This window comes from Oryx dammah, unplaced genomic scaffold (genome assembly GCF_014754425.2).
Source record: "Oryx dammah isolate SB20612 unplaced genomic scaffold, SCBI_Odam_1.1 HiC_scaffold_11, whole genome shotgun sequence".
NCBI lineage: Eukaryota > Metazoa > Chordata > Mammalia > Artiodactyla > Bovidae > Oryx > Oryx dammah.
The window spans coordinates 37,283,288-37,302,440 of record NW_024070195.1 but is presented as its reverse complement, the minus strand read 5'-3'; the positions used below and the strand labels follow the sequence as shown (position 1 = coordinate 37,302,440).

General features: G+C 40.2%; 1 protein-coding gene across 3 annotated transcripts in view; it reads right to left on the bottom strand.

Moving 5' to 3' along the window:
- KIF6 (kinesin family member 6) overlaps nt 1-19,153 on the bottom strand; it is a 430,349-nt gene that overhangs the window by 311,098 nt on the left and 100,098 nt on the right. For all 3 annotated transcript variants that reach the window (XM_040249763.1, XM_040249761.1, XM_040249762.1), the window contains exons 4-5: nt 18,267-18,414; nt 13,551-13,660 (exon numbers count right to left, since the gene is read on the bottom strand). In XM_040249763.1, coding sequence (XP_040105697.1) covers nt 13,551-13,660; nt 18,267-18,414 — 258 coding nt within the window. The remainder of the gene's footprint in view (nt 1-13,550; nt 13,661-18,266; nt 18,415-19,153) is intronic.

Genomic DNA, 19,153 nt, shown 5'->3' with positions numbered 1-19,153 from the left:
CCAGGCAGCCCTGGCTGCAATCTACAGAACCCTTACTGTGCTCCAGCAGTTGATGGGGAAAGAAGGAACTGTTTGGTTAAGCCACAGTAAATTGGATTCCTGTTACCCACAGTTATTAGTTGATTCACTAACAGAAACGTCCAGTACCACTGACTGAATAACTCTTCCCTCTGCCCACATTAAATAGTAACACAGCATAGGATCTGATTCTGGTTTATCTGTTCTTCACCTGTATAATTTTCACACAGTATAACATGATTTCATTATTAGGGTTTTTAACCTCACTGGGGCAGGAATCCCTTAGAAGAAATGGAGTAGCCATCATGGTCAACAAAAGAGCCTGAAATGCAGTACTTGGATCCAATCTCAAAAATGACAGAATGATCTCTGTTTGTTTCCAAGGCAAACTATTCAATATCACAGTAATTCAAGTCTATGCCCCGATCAGTAACGCTGAAGAAGCTGAAGTTGAATGGTTCTATGAAGACCTACAAGACCTTTTAGAACTAACACTCATAAAAGATGTCCTTTTCATTATAGGGGACTGGAATGCAAAAGTAGGAAGTCAGGAAACACCTGGAGTAACAGGCAAATTTGGCCTTGGCATACAGAATGAAGCAGGGTAAAGGCTCATAGAGTTCTGCCAAGAAAATGCACTGGTCATAGCAAACACCCTCTTCCAACAACACAAGAGAACACTCTACACATGGACATCACCAGATGGTCAACACCGAAATCAGATTGATTATATTCTTTGCAGCCAAAGATGGAGAAGCTCTATACAGTCAGCAAAAACAAGACTGGGGGCTGACTGTGGCTCAGATCATGAACTCCTTATTACCAAATTCAGACTTAAGTTGAAGAAAGTAAGGAAAACCACTAGACCATTCAGGTATGATCTAAATCAAATCCCTTATAACTATACAGTGGAAGTGAGAAATAGATTTAAGGGCCTAGATCTGATAGACAGAATGCCTGATGAACTATGGATGGAGGTTCATGACATTGTACAGGAGACAGGGATCAAGACCATCCCCATGGAAAAGAAATGCAGAAAAGCAAAATGGCTGTCTGAGGAGGCTTTACAAGTAGCTGTGAAAAGGAGAGAGGTGAAAAACCAAGGAGAAAAAGAAAGATATACCCATTTGAATGCAGAATTCCAAAGAATAGCAAGGAGAGATAAGAAAACCTTCCTCAGCGATCAATGCAAAGAAATAGAGGAAAAGAACAGAATGGGAAAGACTAGAGATCTCTTCAAGAAAATTAGAGATACCAAGGGAATATTTCATGCAAAGATGGGCTCAATAAAGGACAGAAATGGTCTGGACCTAACAGAAGCAGAAGATATTAAGAAGAGGTGACAAAAATATACAGAAGAACTGTACAAAAAAGATCTTCACGACCCAGATAATCACAATGGTGTGATCATTCACCTAGAGCCAGACATCCTGGAATGTGAAGTCAAATGGGCCTTAGGAAGCATCACTATGAACAAAGCTAGTGGAGGTGATGGAATTCCAGTGGAGCTGTTTCAAATCCTGAAAGATGATGCTGTGAAAGTGCTGCAATCAATATGCCAGCAAATTTGGAAAACTCAGCAGTGGCCACAGGACTGGAAAAGGTCAGTTTTCATTCCATTCCCATAGAAAGGCAATGCCAAAGAATGTTCTAACTACTGCACAATTGCACTCATCTCACACATTAGTAAAGTAATGCTCAAAATTCTTCAAGCCAGGCTTCACCAATACGTGAACCGTGAACTTCCAGATGTTCAAGCTGGTTTTAGAAAAGGCAGAGGAACCAGAGATCAAATTGCCAACGTCTGCTGGATCAGAAAAAGCAAGAGAGTTCCAGAAAAACATCTATTTCTGCTTTATTGACTATGCCAAAGCCATTGACTGTGTGGATCACAATAAACTGTGGAAAATTCTGAAAGAGATGGGAATACCAGACCACCTGACCTGCCTCTTGAGAAACCTGTATGCAGGTCAGGAAGCAACAGTTAAAACTGGACATGGAACAACAGACTGGTTCCAAATAGGGAAAGGAGTACATCAAGGCTGTATATTGCCACCCTGCTTATTTAACTTCTATGCAGAATACATCATGAGAAATGCTGGGTCGGAGGAAGCACAAGCTGGAATCAAGATTGCTGGGAGAAATATCAATAACCTCAGATATGCAGATGATACCACCCTTAGGGCAGAAAGTGAAGAAGAACTAAAGAGCCTCTTGATGAAGCTGAAAGAGGACAGTGAAAAGGTTGGCTTAAAGGTCAACATTCAGAAAACTAAGATCATGGCATCCGGTCCTATCACTTCATGGGAAATAGATGGGGAAACAGTGCAAACAGTGGCTGACTTTGTTTTTCTGGGCTCCACAATCACTGCAGATGGTGACTACAGCCATGAAATTAAAAGATGCTTACTCCTTAGAAGGAAAGTTATGACCAACCTGGACAGCATATTAAAAAGCAGAGACATTACTTTATCCACAAAGGTCCGTCTAGTCAAGACTATGGTTTTTCCAGTGGTCATGTATGGATGTGAGAGTTGGACTATAAAGAAAGTTGAGCACCAAAGAATTGATGCTTTTGAACTGTGGTATTGGAGAAGACTCTTGAGAGTCCCTTGGACTGCAAGGAGATCCAACCAGTCCATCCTAAAGCAGATCAGTCCTGGGTGTTCATTGGAAGGACTGATGCTGAAGCTGAAACTCCAATACTTTGGCCACCTGATGCGAAGAGCTGACTCATTGGAAAAGGCCCTGATGCTGGGAAAGATTGAGGGCAGGAGGAGAAGGGGACAATAGAGGATGAGATGGTTGGATGGCATCACCAACTGAATGGACATGGATTTGGGTGGACTCCGGTAGTTGGTGATGGATAGGGAGGCCTGGCGCACTGCGATTCATGGGGTCGCAAAGAGTCGGACACGACTGAGCGACTGAACTGAACTGACCTCATTTCAGTATAGAGTGTCACCAGTTCTCCTTCATTTCTCTACTTTTCAAACATGACTTTCTTATTCTTGGTTGTTTGTCTTTTCAGATAAACTCCAGAATAATATCATTTTTTAAAAGTCTCTCATGTTTTGCTTGGAATTTCATTGAACTTCTACATAAATATGGGAAGAACTGACCTGTTGAAAGTGGTCACACTTCTCATTCATAATAGTTTCATTTACCTTCATCTTCTTTTATTTCTCACTCCACACTATACTATTATCTTCACAAATCTCTGAATGTTTCCTGAGTTATTTCACCTTTTATTTTTGGTATCATAAAAGAGATCACTGTTGCCATTATTTCTTCTCCCTGGGAGATGCCTGGGTCTTGCTTCTTAGATTCAGTTAGATAAGTACTGAAAGATAATAGGTCGTCAGCCAGCCTGAAGAGCCTCTGTCTGACCTCTGGTTCGTAATCACTAGCTTTGATTTTGTAAAACATCTTCAACTGCCCTAGAACTTGATCTGAAAACACAAGGTCCGGTGTAATTGGATAAATTGCTATGGAGACCCAGGTTGTAACTGCTGTGGAAGTTTCAGAGCAGGGAGACAATATGCTATCCGTGACCCTAGTCACCTGGTCCACCTAGTCAGCTGGCCCAGATGATCGCTCTAGCTACCTGATGGAGCCTCTTCCCTTCACTCGCCGAGGTTTCATTCTAAAGCTCTTCCCCGCATGCTCTCCCTCTTGGAGGGCTCAGCACTTCTGCCTTGGCAGCACTTGTCAGTTCGTGGTTTGCTCAGAACTCTGGCCTTGGCCCATGCCAGAAAAATCAGGACATCACTGAGGGTCGTGGGGGCAAAGACACTGGTGTGAGGGAACTGAAGTGAGCTACGACAGAAAATTATTGGCTGATACGGGCTCTATCCATAAAACCACTACAGCTGCAAACTATGCCTTTTTTTTTGCACGTACAGACATTATTATAATAGCTGTATAGTTGAGGAGTTGTGTTTTACAGACGTCTCCTGAGGTGTTTCATGGGCATGTACATTTTCCAACTAAATGTTTAGTGAAGATAAGAATACAGTTTAAATTTTTTATCACGCCTGAAAAGAGCTCACTGAAATTCTTACAATGTAGTGAATGCTTCGTATATATGATATCGACACTCTCAAAAGGTTGTAATACATTAGTAGAGCTGTAAGACTTAGAGGTGTTTCCTAATCTATGTATTCATCTGCAGGACAGAATAAAGTGACCTGGCAAGCCTAAATTATTCAAAATTCTTTTAGGTAACTTGTGGTTTTACTTTATATGTTCAAAATTCAGAAGAGATTTCAAAAAACATAATGTAGTATCAGAATAAATCAAACAATCAGACAACAATTATGAAGAGTACCTGGACAGTAAATTAAAAAAAAAAAAAATCCATACCAACACATAGTTTTAAAAGTGCATTTTACCTCTTAATCTCAGGAAAAGAAATTATATGCATTTGTTTATGTACAAATTGCAAGGAAAATGGAATAGACTGTGGTGACAATGTTTTACATGTCTATAATTAATTTCATGTGACTAAATCCCCCCCAAATCTACATTCCTAATGTATGAGTGAAAATACTGAAGCTATTTCTCCCATAGTCCTACAAATCACATATTAAGCAATTGATGGTGAAAGCACCTCTCTTATGAACTGAATGTTTGTGCCCCCTCCCCCCAAATACATATGTTGCATTGTAGAGTCCAGAAGAGTGATAGATGAGCGCCTATTGTTTAAGTCTCCCAGGCGATGGTATTTTGTTATGGTAGCCAAGGTGACTAAGACAACCTTCTATCTAAGACATTTCTGATATTGAGAACCATCTCTTCCAATTGGCCGTTCGGAGCAGGGGAGAGTAGCTTCCCACTTGTTATTACTCTAGCAGGACCGGCTTCCTCACTTTTCAGGCTAGAAAGTTTCTCTGTTCCTCTAGAGTGGTCATTGGCAATGTTCCATTTTTCCAGGAACACAGTCCCCGGCCAACTCATGAAGGACACAGAGTACAACTGACTGTCACTGGTCACTTGTTCAGATAATCCCGCAGGATGCAAGCTCTAGTTTCTCAAGAGGTCGACTCCCGCATGTGTCAGTAATGGACTCAGTAAAAGAGAAGGGTGGAGTTAGTTTTAACTTTGGGATCTGTGTGTACGGGTCTAGGAATCTCAAATGCTAAATGGGGCGAGAAAATGACACAAAAGAAAAGTGTAATGCAGTAGGCAGGTATAGGAGCTGAAGGCAGCCTGCTTCACTTAAAGGCACTGACTTTACAAATTTTAAACATAAAATGTGTAGACCAAACAAAGCATATTTGGTACTGATGCAAGGAGTGAAAGGACACAGCATAAGTGAAAGGACCGGCTTTCAAAAGGACAGAGTTTCCTGAGACTAGAGGAACGTAAGTGATGGAGGGGGGAAAGGGTGGAAGGCAGCAAGTTGAGGGAATTTGTGTTTGAGGAAATGATCAGTTTACAAGTCTGTTCTACTACATTAGAACCCTCTGAGGTCAGGAGCAGGTGCTCTCAGCCCCTCCGCAGAGTGTCTGACATGCAACAGACAGAATGGCACTGGGCTCAAAGCTTTGACTCATGCAAGAGCCTCCTGGGGCCTGAAGATGCCCAGAAGGCACAGTCTTCCCAGAGCTCAGATGGAGAACCAACATAAGCCTGGGTTGAGAGCACCATTAACCCCAGCTGTAAGGTCTGACTGAGGCTGATATCCTATCTCTTGCCAGAACATGGAATCTTGGGGAAATATCACACAACCTCTGCGACCTTTAGTTTAGTCATCCACAAAACATGGATTATGATGTAATAGGGAAGCACATTTTGAGTTTGAATTCAGGCTCCTTTTATTCTAAAAGGGGAGAGAGTAAAGTCAAACACTTCCTGGTTCCCATCAGCCTCCAGAGGGAATGTGTTAATTTCTTCCTCCCTGCAGTCATTCACAGATAGGCCTGGTCAGGATGTTTCCTGTGAGCTAAACAAAGGTATTTTAGCTTAATGTTTATCACCTGGGAAGCAGTGTTCCCAGAGATGGACGATTACCATCTCTAAACTTAGAGGCAGCATCCCTTTAGTGATTAATTTGTAATAGAATACAAAAGGTGCTTCCCTTTGGAGAGGGGATGAGTCTGCCATCTTCTTGGTTTGCTGGCTTTCCAAACAGCATTGTTATTCCCTGCCCCCACACTAGTCTCTCGATTATTGGTGAACAGCACAAGCTTAGACTCTGTAAACAGTGATACTTCCTTTAATGAGAGGTTTTCCTGGTATCTCAAAGAGAAACTTTCCCTATGTGGATGAGTGAAGAAATTAAGGTGGGCGGGCCTGCATTAGAGGCATCTGGGATGCTTGTTCAAACAAAATTGAACCTTCTGGAGGTAGAGGCCAGGAATCTGCATCTTTAACAGTCATTGCACTTGATTCTTTCACACAGTTAAATTTCAAGCCACTGGATTATGACATTTTTCCGGTTTTGCCCCTCTTGACTCCTATTGCCACGTGAATGGTCCCAATAACTTCCCACAATGCTCCAGACTCTCTCTGACCTCCATCCATCTCATTCCTGTCCTGTACACTACTGAGTGATTTCTTCCTGAAAGGTAGTTCCAGTCATGCTATGCCCTGGATTAAAAATCTTCAAGGGCTGCACCTTGTCTGCCGAATCAGGAAATGGCAACCCACTCCAGTGCTCTTGCCTGGAGAATCCCAGGGATGGGGAAGCCTGGTGGGCTGCCGTCTATGGGGTCGCACAGAGTCGGACATGACTGAAGTGACTTAGCAGCAGCAGTCTTAAAGTTTTCACCTGTTCCTTCTCTGGGTTCCTGCTGAACAGGTCTATTAACAGTACCAGGACAAGATCTCTGCTTTGCAAATTCCCTGCCTCTGTTTCCATGTGGATGCCACACTCCACAGTCCAAAGGAGGTCCTAGCCTCTCCTTCAAGCTCTATTCCATGTGCCATCTTCTCCTCGAGTCTTTTTCTGATTGCTTGACCTGGTGTGATTTCTTTCTCCTCTAAGCCCTTGCCACTCTTTGTGCCTCTCTTAGGATTTTCATATTCCACCTGATGCTATTTTGTACTATTTTTATCCACTGTGCTATGAGTTCCAGGAAGGCAAAGCCTATGTTGGTAAATTCAGTGCCTAGCAGAGTGTGTGGAACCAAGTTGGATCTCAATAACTGTTTGCTAAATCCATGAGTGATTCCACATGACTAGGCTGTAAGCCAGGAAGGCAGACACTTTTGGTAACTCCTGTGGCACTTAGCAGAGTTTTATATCCAGTAGGTATTAGAAATGTTGTGAATTTAAATTTAACATCTGTCAGGTTTTTTTTATTTCCTTTGATGACAAATTATTTAAAAAACACAACATAGCCAAGACTTCAATACTGAATGCTAGAATTTACTTTTTTTTTTTTTTTAACAGTAATAACCATGACTGTCTTTGGAACCTTAAATGGAATATGCATCCGTATTTAGGAATACTAAAATTACACTAAAGTAAGGTGACTATTTTCCCTATGGTTAAGACCAGCAGTTATACTGTTTTACTTCATGAGACATACTTAGATTCTAACTATATTCCCTTTATAGCATATGACATAAGGAGCTCTCAAAAGAAGAAGTTCTATTTTTATTTAAATTACTAAATGCAGAATAGCTCTACTACACATCTGTGCATAAGCATATATATGTCCATAGATAAAAATATAGCTACTTACTGTTTTAAATTAAAATTACATTTTGTGATAATTGTGGATTTACAAGCAGCTGTAAGAAATAATGCAGAGTGGTCCCCTGTACCCATCACTCAGTTTTTTGCAATGGTAACATCTTATAAAATGATATTAAAGTATCACAACCAGGACCTTGAAATGGATACAATCCACTGATTTTCTTCAGATGTTCCAGTTTTGCTTTTGCTCACCTATGCATATGTTGATAGTTTGTATATCCACCGTCACAGTCAGGACACAGGAGGGTCCATCACCACAAGGAGCCGTCACTGGACGCATATAACCATTCCCGCTGCCCACCCGAACTCCTGTCAGCCACTGATCTGTTACTTACTTCTATAGCTCTGCCAATTAATGTACATTACATAAATGAAATCGCAAAGCATATTATCTTTTGGGATTGGCTTTTTTTCACTCAGCATAATTCCCTGGAGATTCATCCAAGTTGTTAAGTGTATCAACAGTTCATTCCTTTCTGTTATTGTCATTTTATTAAACTGAAGATCCATAGTTTACATCAGGGCTCGCTCTCTGTGTTGCAAATTCTGTGAGTTTGGACAAATGCGTGAAGTTATGTACCTACCATTACAGTATCCAATCTGATAGTTTCACTGTCCCCCAAATCATCTGTGCTTCACTTATTCATCCTTCTACCCTTGGCAGCCCTTCTCAACCACTGGCAAACACTGGTATTTCTACTGTATCTATAGTTCTGCCTTTTCCAAAATGTCTTACAGTTGGAATCATAGAGTGTGTAGATTTTTTATGCTGGCTTTTGCACTTAGCACTATACATTTAATGTTTCTCCATGTCTTTCCGTGGTTTAATAGCTCACTTATTTTTATTGCCAAATGATATTCCACTACATGGATGTACCACTGGTTTTCTATTTGCCTATTGAGAAATATCTTGGTTACTTTTGGTTTCTGGTAATTATGAATAAGGCTGCTATATCCATGTGTGGGTAGGTTTTCATGCTGTCATAAAACTTCATTTCATTTAGTTAAATACCTAGGAGTGTGATTGCTGGACACATGGTAAGACTTAACGCTTACTTTTGTAAGAAATTAGAAACTGTCTTCCAGAGTGGCCATACTATTGTGCTTTCTCGCCAGCAATGAGAGAGAGTTCCAGTTGCATTACATTCTTGTCAGCATTTGATATTGCTCATTTAACAGTTTTAAAAGGCGTGTGGTGGCATCTTGTGTTTTAACTAACAACTCTTCAATGACAGATGATGTTGACCATCTTTTCATATACTTATTTACCATCTATATATCTTCTTTGGTGAGATGTCTCTTCAGATTTCTTCCTCACTTCTTAACTGAATTGTTTTCTTACTGTTTCATTTTAAGAGTTCTTTGAATGCTTTGGATACAAGTCCTTTATCAGATATGTGTTTGGTAAATAACTTCTCTGAGTCTCTGGTTTGTCTTTTTAAACTACTGACAGTGCCTTTCAGATGGCCAATGTTTTTAATTTTAATGAATTCAACTTACCTGTTTTATTCTTTCACAGGTCATACCTTTAGTCTTATATCTAAAAACTCATTGCCAAACAACTAGAGCAATAATTGCAAAAAGTGATTGGCTAACCTGGTGCCCTGACAGTATATATACAAAGTCCACAAGGAAGTCAACAGGCTTGTAAATGCTTCTGCAAGAGCAGAGAGGCGGAACCCATTAGAATATCAGAGGGAAGAGAAACAGAAAAGGCAAAGGCCATGTGAGAAGAGCAAGGGCGGGTGTCCATCAGGTGAGCTGGGAGGAAGCTGTGCTGCTCAGTGGTAAGGAACCTATCACTGATGCTATTATTGTGCCATATCAAAATCACCTTGAATTCTGTGTCAATGGTTAACCCAAGTATAAGAATATGGAAGGGATCAAAAGTACGTATTGTCATTGTCCCTCAAATGGATGACTTCAGGAGAGAACCAAGGTCAACAGACATCTTGCCTAGTATTTTTGAATGATATTCAGAGTGTTTGGAACATTCCTGCTCACAACAAATACAGCCAGTCAACCAGACAGACAGGATTTCAGAGTTAAAGCCTGTTCTGGTTCAAGACTGTGAAACCAGATTAACAGTGCATCCACCCTCTTAATCCAATCCAGGTACAACAAAAGTCACATCCCATTATAAAGAATTGCTTTATCATCTTAGTAAGAGGTAAAACCTTCAAAATCCCCAGAAAACTAGCAGACTCAATACCCAGTCAAATCCCATTATCCCCACACCAAAAGACTACATAGCTCTGAGCTGTTCTGGGATTTTATACTATTGAATACATCTGAAGTACACAGGATACAGTCTTGGGATATGGGAATCTCCCTTCTTAAAGAGAATCTTCTCATTTTTATTTTAATGAGATTTGTTGTCATGTAATTATAGTCTGAAACATAAGAAACTTGCAGACCACTTTTGTGTGTGGGGGTGGGGGATGGGGGGGTAGGGTGGGGTGTGGGGTAGTTCATTAAAAACATCTGTTTTGTAACTGAGGGCACTTCTGACTTGAGTCAGTGAACTCCTTCTCCAGCGAGAAGACAAAGCTACTAAAGAAGGAACTGCAGTTTCAGACAGGAAGCTGGCACCAGCTATAGAGACAACCCCACCAACACTGAGAACCAGGGCTAAATGCCAGGCACGCTGGGAAAAGCAGAGTCACAGAGGGAGTTATGCCTTCCCCTTGCTCTCAAGAGGCCTGAGGGTATTTTCTAGCAGGACAACAGAAAATACCTAGAGCACTTCTTATTCTTCTGTGACGGGGAGAAGAACCACCAAATAAATTCTACCCTATGAGATCCCTAATCTGTGAACTTTAGACACTGGAGGTTGGATGGTTGCTAAATATTTTATAATCCAATGCCCACATTTTACAGACAAAGAGAAATCCAGGAAAGTGGGGGGAAAAAAAAGGTTTAAGATTGCAGGTGTGGGACTAGAACCTAAATTTCCTGCCTTCTAATCAAGTGCTCTTTCCTCTAGATCACATCGCCTCTCTTAGAGCTCAAAGGGCTTTTCTCACTCCTTGGTCTTCCCATAGTTAGACTGCACCTAATTACTCAGACCCAGACTCACAGACCTCATGCTGTTTTCCCTATACAATTCTCATCTTCCGAGAGTCTCCTTCATTGTTTCAACTTAACAGACAATTGTTAAAACTTATAAGGAGTTCAGCCTAGGTGGGAAAGAGACTATCAGCGCAAGGAAGGCACACTCCCTACCTCTGTGGAATGTACTGTAAACAGGCACATCTGGTATGGTGTTCTCAGACACCAAGTTATACCTGTGAAACGTATCACAACCACCTGTGCCAGCTTTCTAATGGAAATCTCCCTTTTAGGTCAATGATGCCTTAATTCTCTAGGTCCTGTGGTCAAACCTTGAAGCTATTTTTGCTATTCTGGCATGAGAGTGAGAGTATCTGGTTTTTAATCCTTATTCTACCACTAACTGAGTAGTTTTGAAACCCTGGGAAAGTCCTAGCTTTCTGAGCTTCCTCTCTTCAACTAGCAAAACGAATAGAGCCATAACCTCTGGGATTCACCTTCTCTGCAGAACCAGTCAAACCCAAGGTGGGAGACAGAATCTACCTGTCTCCTATCTTCCTCTCTCTCTCTCCCTTTCTTCCTTCCTTTCCTTCTTTCCTCCTATTTATTTATTGCATATCTCTCAGATTTCTCTCTCCTCCATGTTCATCACAGTCAAGCCCTTCATTTCTGGATTTATTACTAAACATGCTTCAAGCTCTTCACTTTAGATATGGCTTGTTAAAAGCAATTTTGCATGCTCGCTCAGTCACTTCAGTCATGTCCAACTCTTTGTGACCCCATGGACTGTAGCCTGCCAGGCTCCTCTGTCCATGGGGATTCTCCAGGCAAGAATACTGGAGTGGGTTGCCATGCCCTCCTCCAGGGGATCTTCCCCACCCAGGTATTGAACCCACATCTCTTATGTCTCCTGTATTGGCAGGCGGCTTCTTTACCTCTAGCATCACCTGGAATGCAAGAGTTATCCTAGAGGTATATAGATTAGACTGGAGGTGGAGAAGGCAATGGCACCCCACTCCAGTACTTTTGCCTGGAAAATCCCATGGATGGAGGAGCCTGGTAGGCTGCAGTCCATGGGGTCGCTAGAGTCGGACACGACCGAGTGACTTCACTTTCACGCATTGGAGAAGGAAATGGCAATCCACTCCCGTGTTCTTGCCTGGAGAATCCCAGGGACAGCAAAGCCTGGTGGGCTGCCCTCTATGGGGTCTCACAGAGTTGGACAGACTGAAGCAACTTAGCAGCAGCAGCAGCAGCAGCAGCAGGAGGCTAGAAAACTAATTAAGAAGCCTATTAGAATAAAGATCAATCTCATACCCAAAGCCTGTCATTTAAGTGCCCCAAAGGCTGGCTTCAGTTGGCCTTTCTGCTTTCACTTCACGTGACTCTTCAACACATAGCCTTTCTGTCTTAAACACTATTGTTTCTATCCTTTCTGTGAGGAAAGTGTTTCCTTTTTGTAAACTTAATTCCAATGATTTCTTTAAGAGTAATTTCTTCCATGGAATCAGTAGTCTTTCCTTTCTCTTAATTTTTATACAAATATTAAGAGTACCAACAATAATCCCCTTTCCTAATTCCCTCTAGTAAATACTGTTAGCATAAAAAAGATGAGATGTAAAAACTATTAATCAACATTTACAGAAGAATATATATGTTTTACATATATTCTTATATATATATATATATACTTTATTATCTCTTCTTGTTTCCTTTGCAAATTGCAATTGACTGTTGACCTTTTTGGTAGAGGATTAACATATAGTTTAAACTATTTTAGAATAGTTAATAAGAAAAATATCACAATACATTTTCTTGGCTCTACCAAGATTCTAAAGATGTCTAGACAAAAGTATATGAATATTACTAAATATATGTATAACTTAGGCAAATATTCAAGCAAACAGTGAGGAATATTACATATATGCTTACAGAGTAACATATTCCATTATGAGATAAGTTCTGAAGACTCTATTTCTATTTCAGTTATGAAACAATCAGTGCCAATCTTATTCCATTATGAGATAAGCTCTGAAGACTATATTTCTATTTCAGTCATGAAACAATCACTGCCAATCTGACCAAAAGCATGTCACTGTTAGTCAATAACTGTAGAGAAGCATTTGGGGAAAACAAAGTTTTATTTTCTCTCTTCTCTGGTGATTCCGACGGTAAAGACTCTGCCTGCAGTGCAGGAGACTGGCATTTGATCCCTGGGTTGGGAAGATCCCCTGGAAAAGGGAACGGGCAACCCACTCCAGTATTCTTGCCTGGAGAATTCCCTGGACAGAGGAGCCTGGTAGACTACAGTCCATGGGGTCGCAAAGAGTCGGACACAACTGAGTGACTAACACTAACTAAAGTTTTACTTTCTCTCTTTCAGATTCTTTTATTGCTAATTTGACCACCTTCCTCAGAGAAGGGCCACAATTGGAGGAGTAAAACGGCCTCATTTCACGTGGCAGGAGTAAACCGGTGTTGGCACAGCCCATCAGCCCTCTCGGCACCCACTCTCTGAGAACATTCACTGCATCTGCTTGCACCAGCTCCAAGAGAGATTGTTTCAAGAATGGAGTCTGAAGCAATTTTAGGTCCCATCACTACTGTCTATTTGTCATAACTGGAAAAAATATCCACTACACTACAAAAAGATTCTGTTATCCAGTATTTGTTAATTATGATTGAGACCAGAAACATACAAAGTTTCAAAGAAAACAATTGAAGGGAACATCTGAAAGTAATTTTCCCCTACTCTTTGTTGTTCTGCTACTCACGGCAAATCTTCCAAACTGGAGGCTTCATGTCTTGGATCCAATAGATCATAACCACATTCATTGTAGATTTCCAAATAGGAAATGTGCGTTGTATATATTTTGCTGCTGTCCTGATTGGGAAAGAGAAAGATGTTATTAAATGGCTATAAATCATGATTCAGCTTAGAGAGAGATGAACACATTTATCTTTAGTTTCCTTACAGTTTCTCTCCTTCACTCTCTCACTTTGCATGGTTTTCATTTTCAGTTCGTGACACTTTCAAGTTGCCAGTTACCATATGCATGAAGCTTTTTTTTTTAAGATGGCCAACATCCATGATTACAAGCAACTTCAGTCTGTTATTTTTTATTGTTTCCACGTTATATGTAAAAAGTCAATATACACTTGAAATGGGCCAACTTGGTTACAGAACTGTATAAAACACTATTTTTTACTTTTACACAGGAAAAAAAAAAAAAACAGAACATAGAATTGTTATTTCAGTTTAAAAACTTCAGTAGCCAAAGAATTTCCATCTTCAATCATAATTCCTTTTTAACTTTTCTAATATTCAAATTTCCAGTGACAGATAACAGATAGTAAATAGATGTGGAAAGTGAATTCCAGGGGATAACAGTAAGATGGACATTAACAGTTTACTACTTATACCTTGCATGCTCAATTGCTCAGTCATGTCTTACTCTTTGCGGCCCCATGGACTGTAGCCCATCAGCCTCCTCTGTTCACGGGATGTTCCAGGCAAGAATACTGGTTGCCGTTTTCTACTCCACTTATACCCTACCTGTTGGGTTAATATTCCTTGCCCAAGTGGCAAATTAGAGATATCCAGCTATTGATTAGAGAAAGGCCTTTTCTGGGCATCATTGCTGAGACGCAATAATACAGGCATCAATATAATTAAGATAAAAGTCAAGGTGACTGGTCCTCGTCTCAGTTCTGCCAACAGACAGAAAGAACTCACTCCCTCTGAGATGGAATAAAACAGGGGATTTTTTTTTTTTTCCAGGTCTCAAGAAAAATCTAAGCTCTGTTTTTCAATACAAAGGATCAATAAGAGCACCTCTTCTTGTTTCCCCCAAGACAGAAATGCTTCCATTTCTGCAAATATTAAGAGTTGTGCTACTCATAAGAGGAGAATATATTTGTGTCTTCTGGCAAGAAGGTCGGCAGATTGTCAGAGTGGATATTCATAGATAGGATTCTCTTCTATATGCAAGAAAACCCATTTAACAGGTATTATTCAAAGAAACAGAAGATGGGAAAAGAATCGTGGCCTGCAAATCCAAATCTGGAATCCTGGTCCTGGCAACTCTGAGCTGCTACCAGGTCAGGCCTCTGTTCAACACCCACTGAAGTGACGAAGTTGGATAAGGACTCTGTGTTCTTCAGGTTAAAATTAATATGATTCTCTGGCCCTAAAGTGGCCCAAACTATCCACTTAAAGATACTACCACTTCATAAAAATGAAATAATACATGAAAAATTAAGGCAGTTCTCAGCTAGCACATGACTGTAGTGAGATACTCAAACTACAGCTGAAATTCCATGTCTGGTGTTCTGCAAAAGTGACAGCATGGACTGAATCTCTGCTAAACAACTTCTCCCAACCAAATGCTGGAAATCTTGATGCAGGTGACGCTGGCTGCTAACATTGACAAATGACCTATCAATTATGTTAGTGTCCTCATTTAGTAAAGGCATCATATCAACATAATTTGGGGGGCTATAGCTTACATTCGTGCAGGAAACAAGAGACTACAAATACACACTGCAACGCTAGACAGTCTGAGTGGCCTTTAGTCTAATCCACTGTTTCCTAAAATACCACTTAAAATACTTGTGAAAAAAAGTGTTCCATGATCAACACACATGCTGTCCATCCCTGAAAGATTCTTAGAGCAAGTTAAAATCCAAGGGGAATCACTCAGCAACATCCTGAGATCCTGTCCCATCGATTATGGTTTGAGATTTTAGCATACAAATATGAATTTATCTCGGCATCAGACAAAGCTAGGTTAGAGCAGTGGCTCTGCCTTTATAAGAGTGATCCTGTGCCCTTAGCCTCAGTTGTTTAAATCACGAAATCGGGGATAATAACCTTTAATTGCAGAACTATTGTAATGGAGAAATAAGTTTCTGTATTTTAAATCCTAACAACAATGCTAGGCACCGATAAATTTAATAGGCACCAATAAATCATTACTGCTACTGCTATTATTATTATTTCTGTTATTATTTTTATTTCTGAAAGCCTCCAAACACAGAATTCAGTATGTGAATACAGAAGGAAAGGAAAAGAAAGGCAAAAAGAACAAACTGTATGTTCATCGGCAGGGGAGAAACTCTCTTCTTTCAGAAACTAGAAGAAATCATAAAAAAGTCAGGAAAATGGCAAGTCCATTGCCCTAAGATGATAGGGATAATTCCTTTGGCTCCTCCAGCTTCTGGGTTTTCTGGGCTTTTCTTGGAATACACACTTAAAATTCACTAAGCTATGTGGCAGCTACCTTTCCTTATTACTCCTTCTTTTACTGTTTAGGACTGCCAGACTGTAATGTAACACACATGTTCCCTGCAGACAGCCTTTTCTCCTGCCCCAAAACAAGTATGAGTCTCACAATACTCAAAAATAATGAGTGGTGATTTCTAAAATAAATGGAATCAATTTTCATCCTTGAAAATCTTTGCAAAATGTGCTCCTATCACCCACTCACAGGCATTTTAGCACCTGGTATGTACTAGTTCTTAGTTTATCTTGAGATAAATACTTTGCATAAGTCAAATGTTTCCTTTAAGGAGTCTGGAGAGCACCATGTGACTTCTAAAGCAATCAACTGGGGGCAGCTGAGTACCTGTCAGCATTTTTCAGCTAAGAAGTGAGGACAAACTTTACAAAGAATTTCAAAGTTGCCTCTCTCCCGTTCTGCCACAGTTCAGTCGGTTTACAACAAATGCGTTGTGCCCCATCCTGTTAATCTGTTCATTTACAAGGAGTTGTCCTGGATGGGGGTCCCTCCAAGTCCAGGAGGTTATTTAGAATCATTCAGAATGAAATGAGATTTAGAGTAACGTCAATGACAAACAGATATAAAAACAATGAACCCAATAAACGGTAGGTACTGGGGAGATATTTAGACTTTAAAAACTGTATTTTGGTAACCACAGATGAAATTTAAAGACAAATATATTTTCTATTAGGAAAGAATTTATTTTGTTTAACTTAATTAGGGGATTAGCTCCATTCGTTCTAAGTTTCAAAGGGTTCTTTGAAATTGGTCAGAAGTCAATTGACCAGAAGATATTAACGGCTGTAGTAATAGCTATCATGTTTTGAGCACTGCCCATGTGCCAGGAATTGGACAGTGTCTTTAACTACAGCATATTCAACTCTGAAAGCTACTCCACAAGCCTGAGACAGGGAGCAACTGCCCAAGTCCACACCCTGTTAAGCGGTGCACTTAGAACCAGGCTGGCCTGCACCACCTTCAGTGATTTCCCCAAGACAGCACACGGCTACATTAAGCAACAAAAGCTACTAGAAATTATATTCCCAGTTTGTGAGATCTGGAAACCAAACAAAACAGCTAATGTCAGAAATAAATGAGTAAATGAAAAGGAAGAATTTGGATTCAACATATATATTATACTCAATCCTTTCCTTCCCAAATTTTCTGGCATGCAGAGCTGGCATGTTTGTGCTAGGAAGAGACGAGCTGAACTAATGGGTAATTGCTACTTTATGGGTGGAAATTAGAATTCTGCATATCTCAGCAATTCTCATCTTTGCAACTCAAAATGTAAGCAGTATACAGTAGAGAAATTTTGGAAACACTGTTACACTCACCCAGTTAGGCCATTTGTTACACAGAACTGATACAACCAAAGAAGTGCTGGAACTAGCAGAGATGCCAGAGATTGCCTAGCACAATGTAGTCCCTATTTTCAGAGGAGAACTGAAACCCAGAAAATTTAAGTGACCCTCACTGTGTAGGATTTGTTTAAAAACAACCAGCAAAATAAAGCCAGCCTCATGGTCAGTTTTCTAAATTTTAAAATGGGGATAGAGATACCTACACTGTCAGTTGTATTAAATCTTGATAAAGAAACAGATATTTGGGGAACATAGTTTTTTGAGGCAGCAACCAGCTGTGTCCCCCTTTGCCTAGCAAAAGTAATAAAGCTACCCTTTGCTACTTCAAAAAATAGAAAAAAGAAACAGGCATTTGCAATATACAATAAATGATGCATATACTATAGAAAGGAAACTCCTCTTCATAACAGTATTAATTGCAATAAGGATGTTTACTGTGGTAAGCTCCTCTGGGCTGCCAATAAAAGTGTGAAGGAGGTAAAGCCACACTATCCTATTCACTGCTTTAGTAGCTAAAATAAGAGATATTTTTCAATGTCTTAATGAGAAATAGAAGATATTAGTTGGAAAAATATGCTGTCAGTTCTTTTAACCTCCATGGGTATATCAGAAGGAACTCCCTTTGAGTCTTTGCTGAAGCAGAATCACTTAAAATGAGGCACCTTCTGGATTTCTACCTTTTCAGCAAAACCCCAAACTTTCTTTAAATGCAAATTATGGCCAGAGTTACTACATAATATTTCCTCATGTATATACAATACAATAAAAGGTCACAATAAGTTTTCCACCCACAGTAAATTTCTGTGGAATGTATCAAGCATAAAATGAACTGAAAGCTTCATACCTTTTGTAATTGCTCAAAAATGTATGACAGTGTCCTTGGGATGATGCCTCTGTCGCTGTAGCGCTCCGCCCCACCCGTAATGGTGAACGTCTTACCGCTGCCTGTTTGTCCATATGCAAAGATGGTACCATTGTAACCTGCCAGGACGCTGCGTAAAGAAATGACACACTTTTAATATCAAAACGGCTAGTTGTGTTTGTATTATGCATGCACGGCATGCTAAGTCGCTTCATTGTGTCTGACTCTGTGACGCTGTGGACTGTAGCCTGCCAGGCTCCCCTGTCCATGGGACTCTCCAGGCAGGAATACTGGAGTGGGTTGCCATGTCATCCTCCAGGATCATTTGTATTATATGGCTATTTTAGTAGCAATTTGATTCAACACTACTGAAAAGACATCGATAGAAATATCTATAGAAATATTTATGAATGTGATTAGCTAGCTAGGAATTATTTTTTATTTAGGAGTCTTAGCACATCAATCCTTTTCTCTAAGAAAGAACTAGTAACTCAAATGGGATCCAGTCATCTTAAATATTTTCTTCTGTTGCTTGAATAAAATTTTTATTTTAGAATATAATTGACCCTTGGATAACAAGAACTATGTGGGTCCACATATAATCAGATTTTTTTCACTAAATACATACTACAATACTATATGATCCTCAGTTGGTTGAATCCACCAGTGCAAAACCAGGAATACAGGGGGCTAACTGTAAAGCTATACTTGGATTTTCAACTGCGGGGAGGGTTGGTGCCCCAAACCCCTCATTTTTCAAGGGCCAGATGTAGTTGACACTTTTATATATACAGAAAAGTTGCAAAGACAGTATAGGGAGTTCACACATACCCCACACCTGGTTTCCTCTGTTGTTCAGATCTTAGACT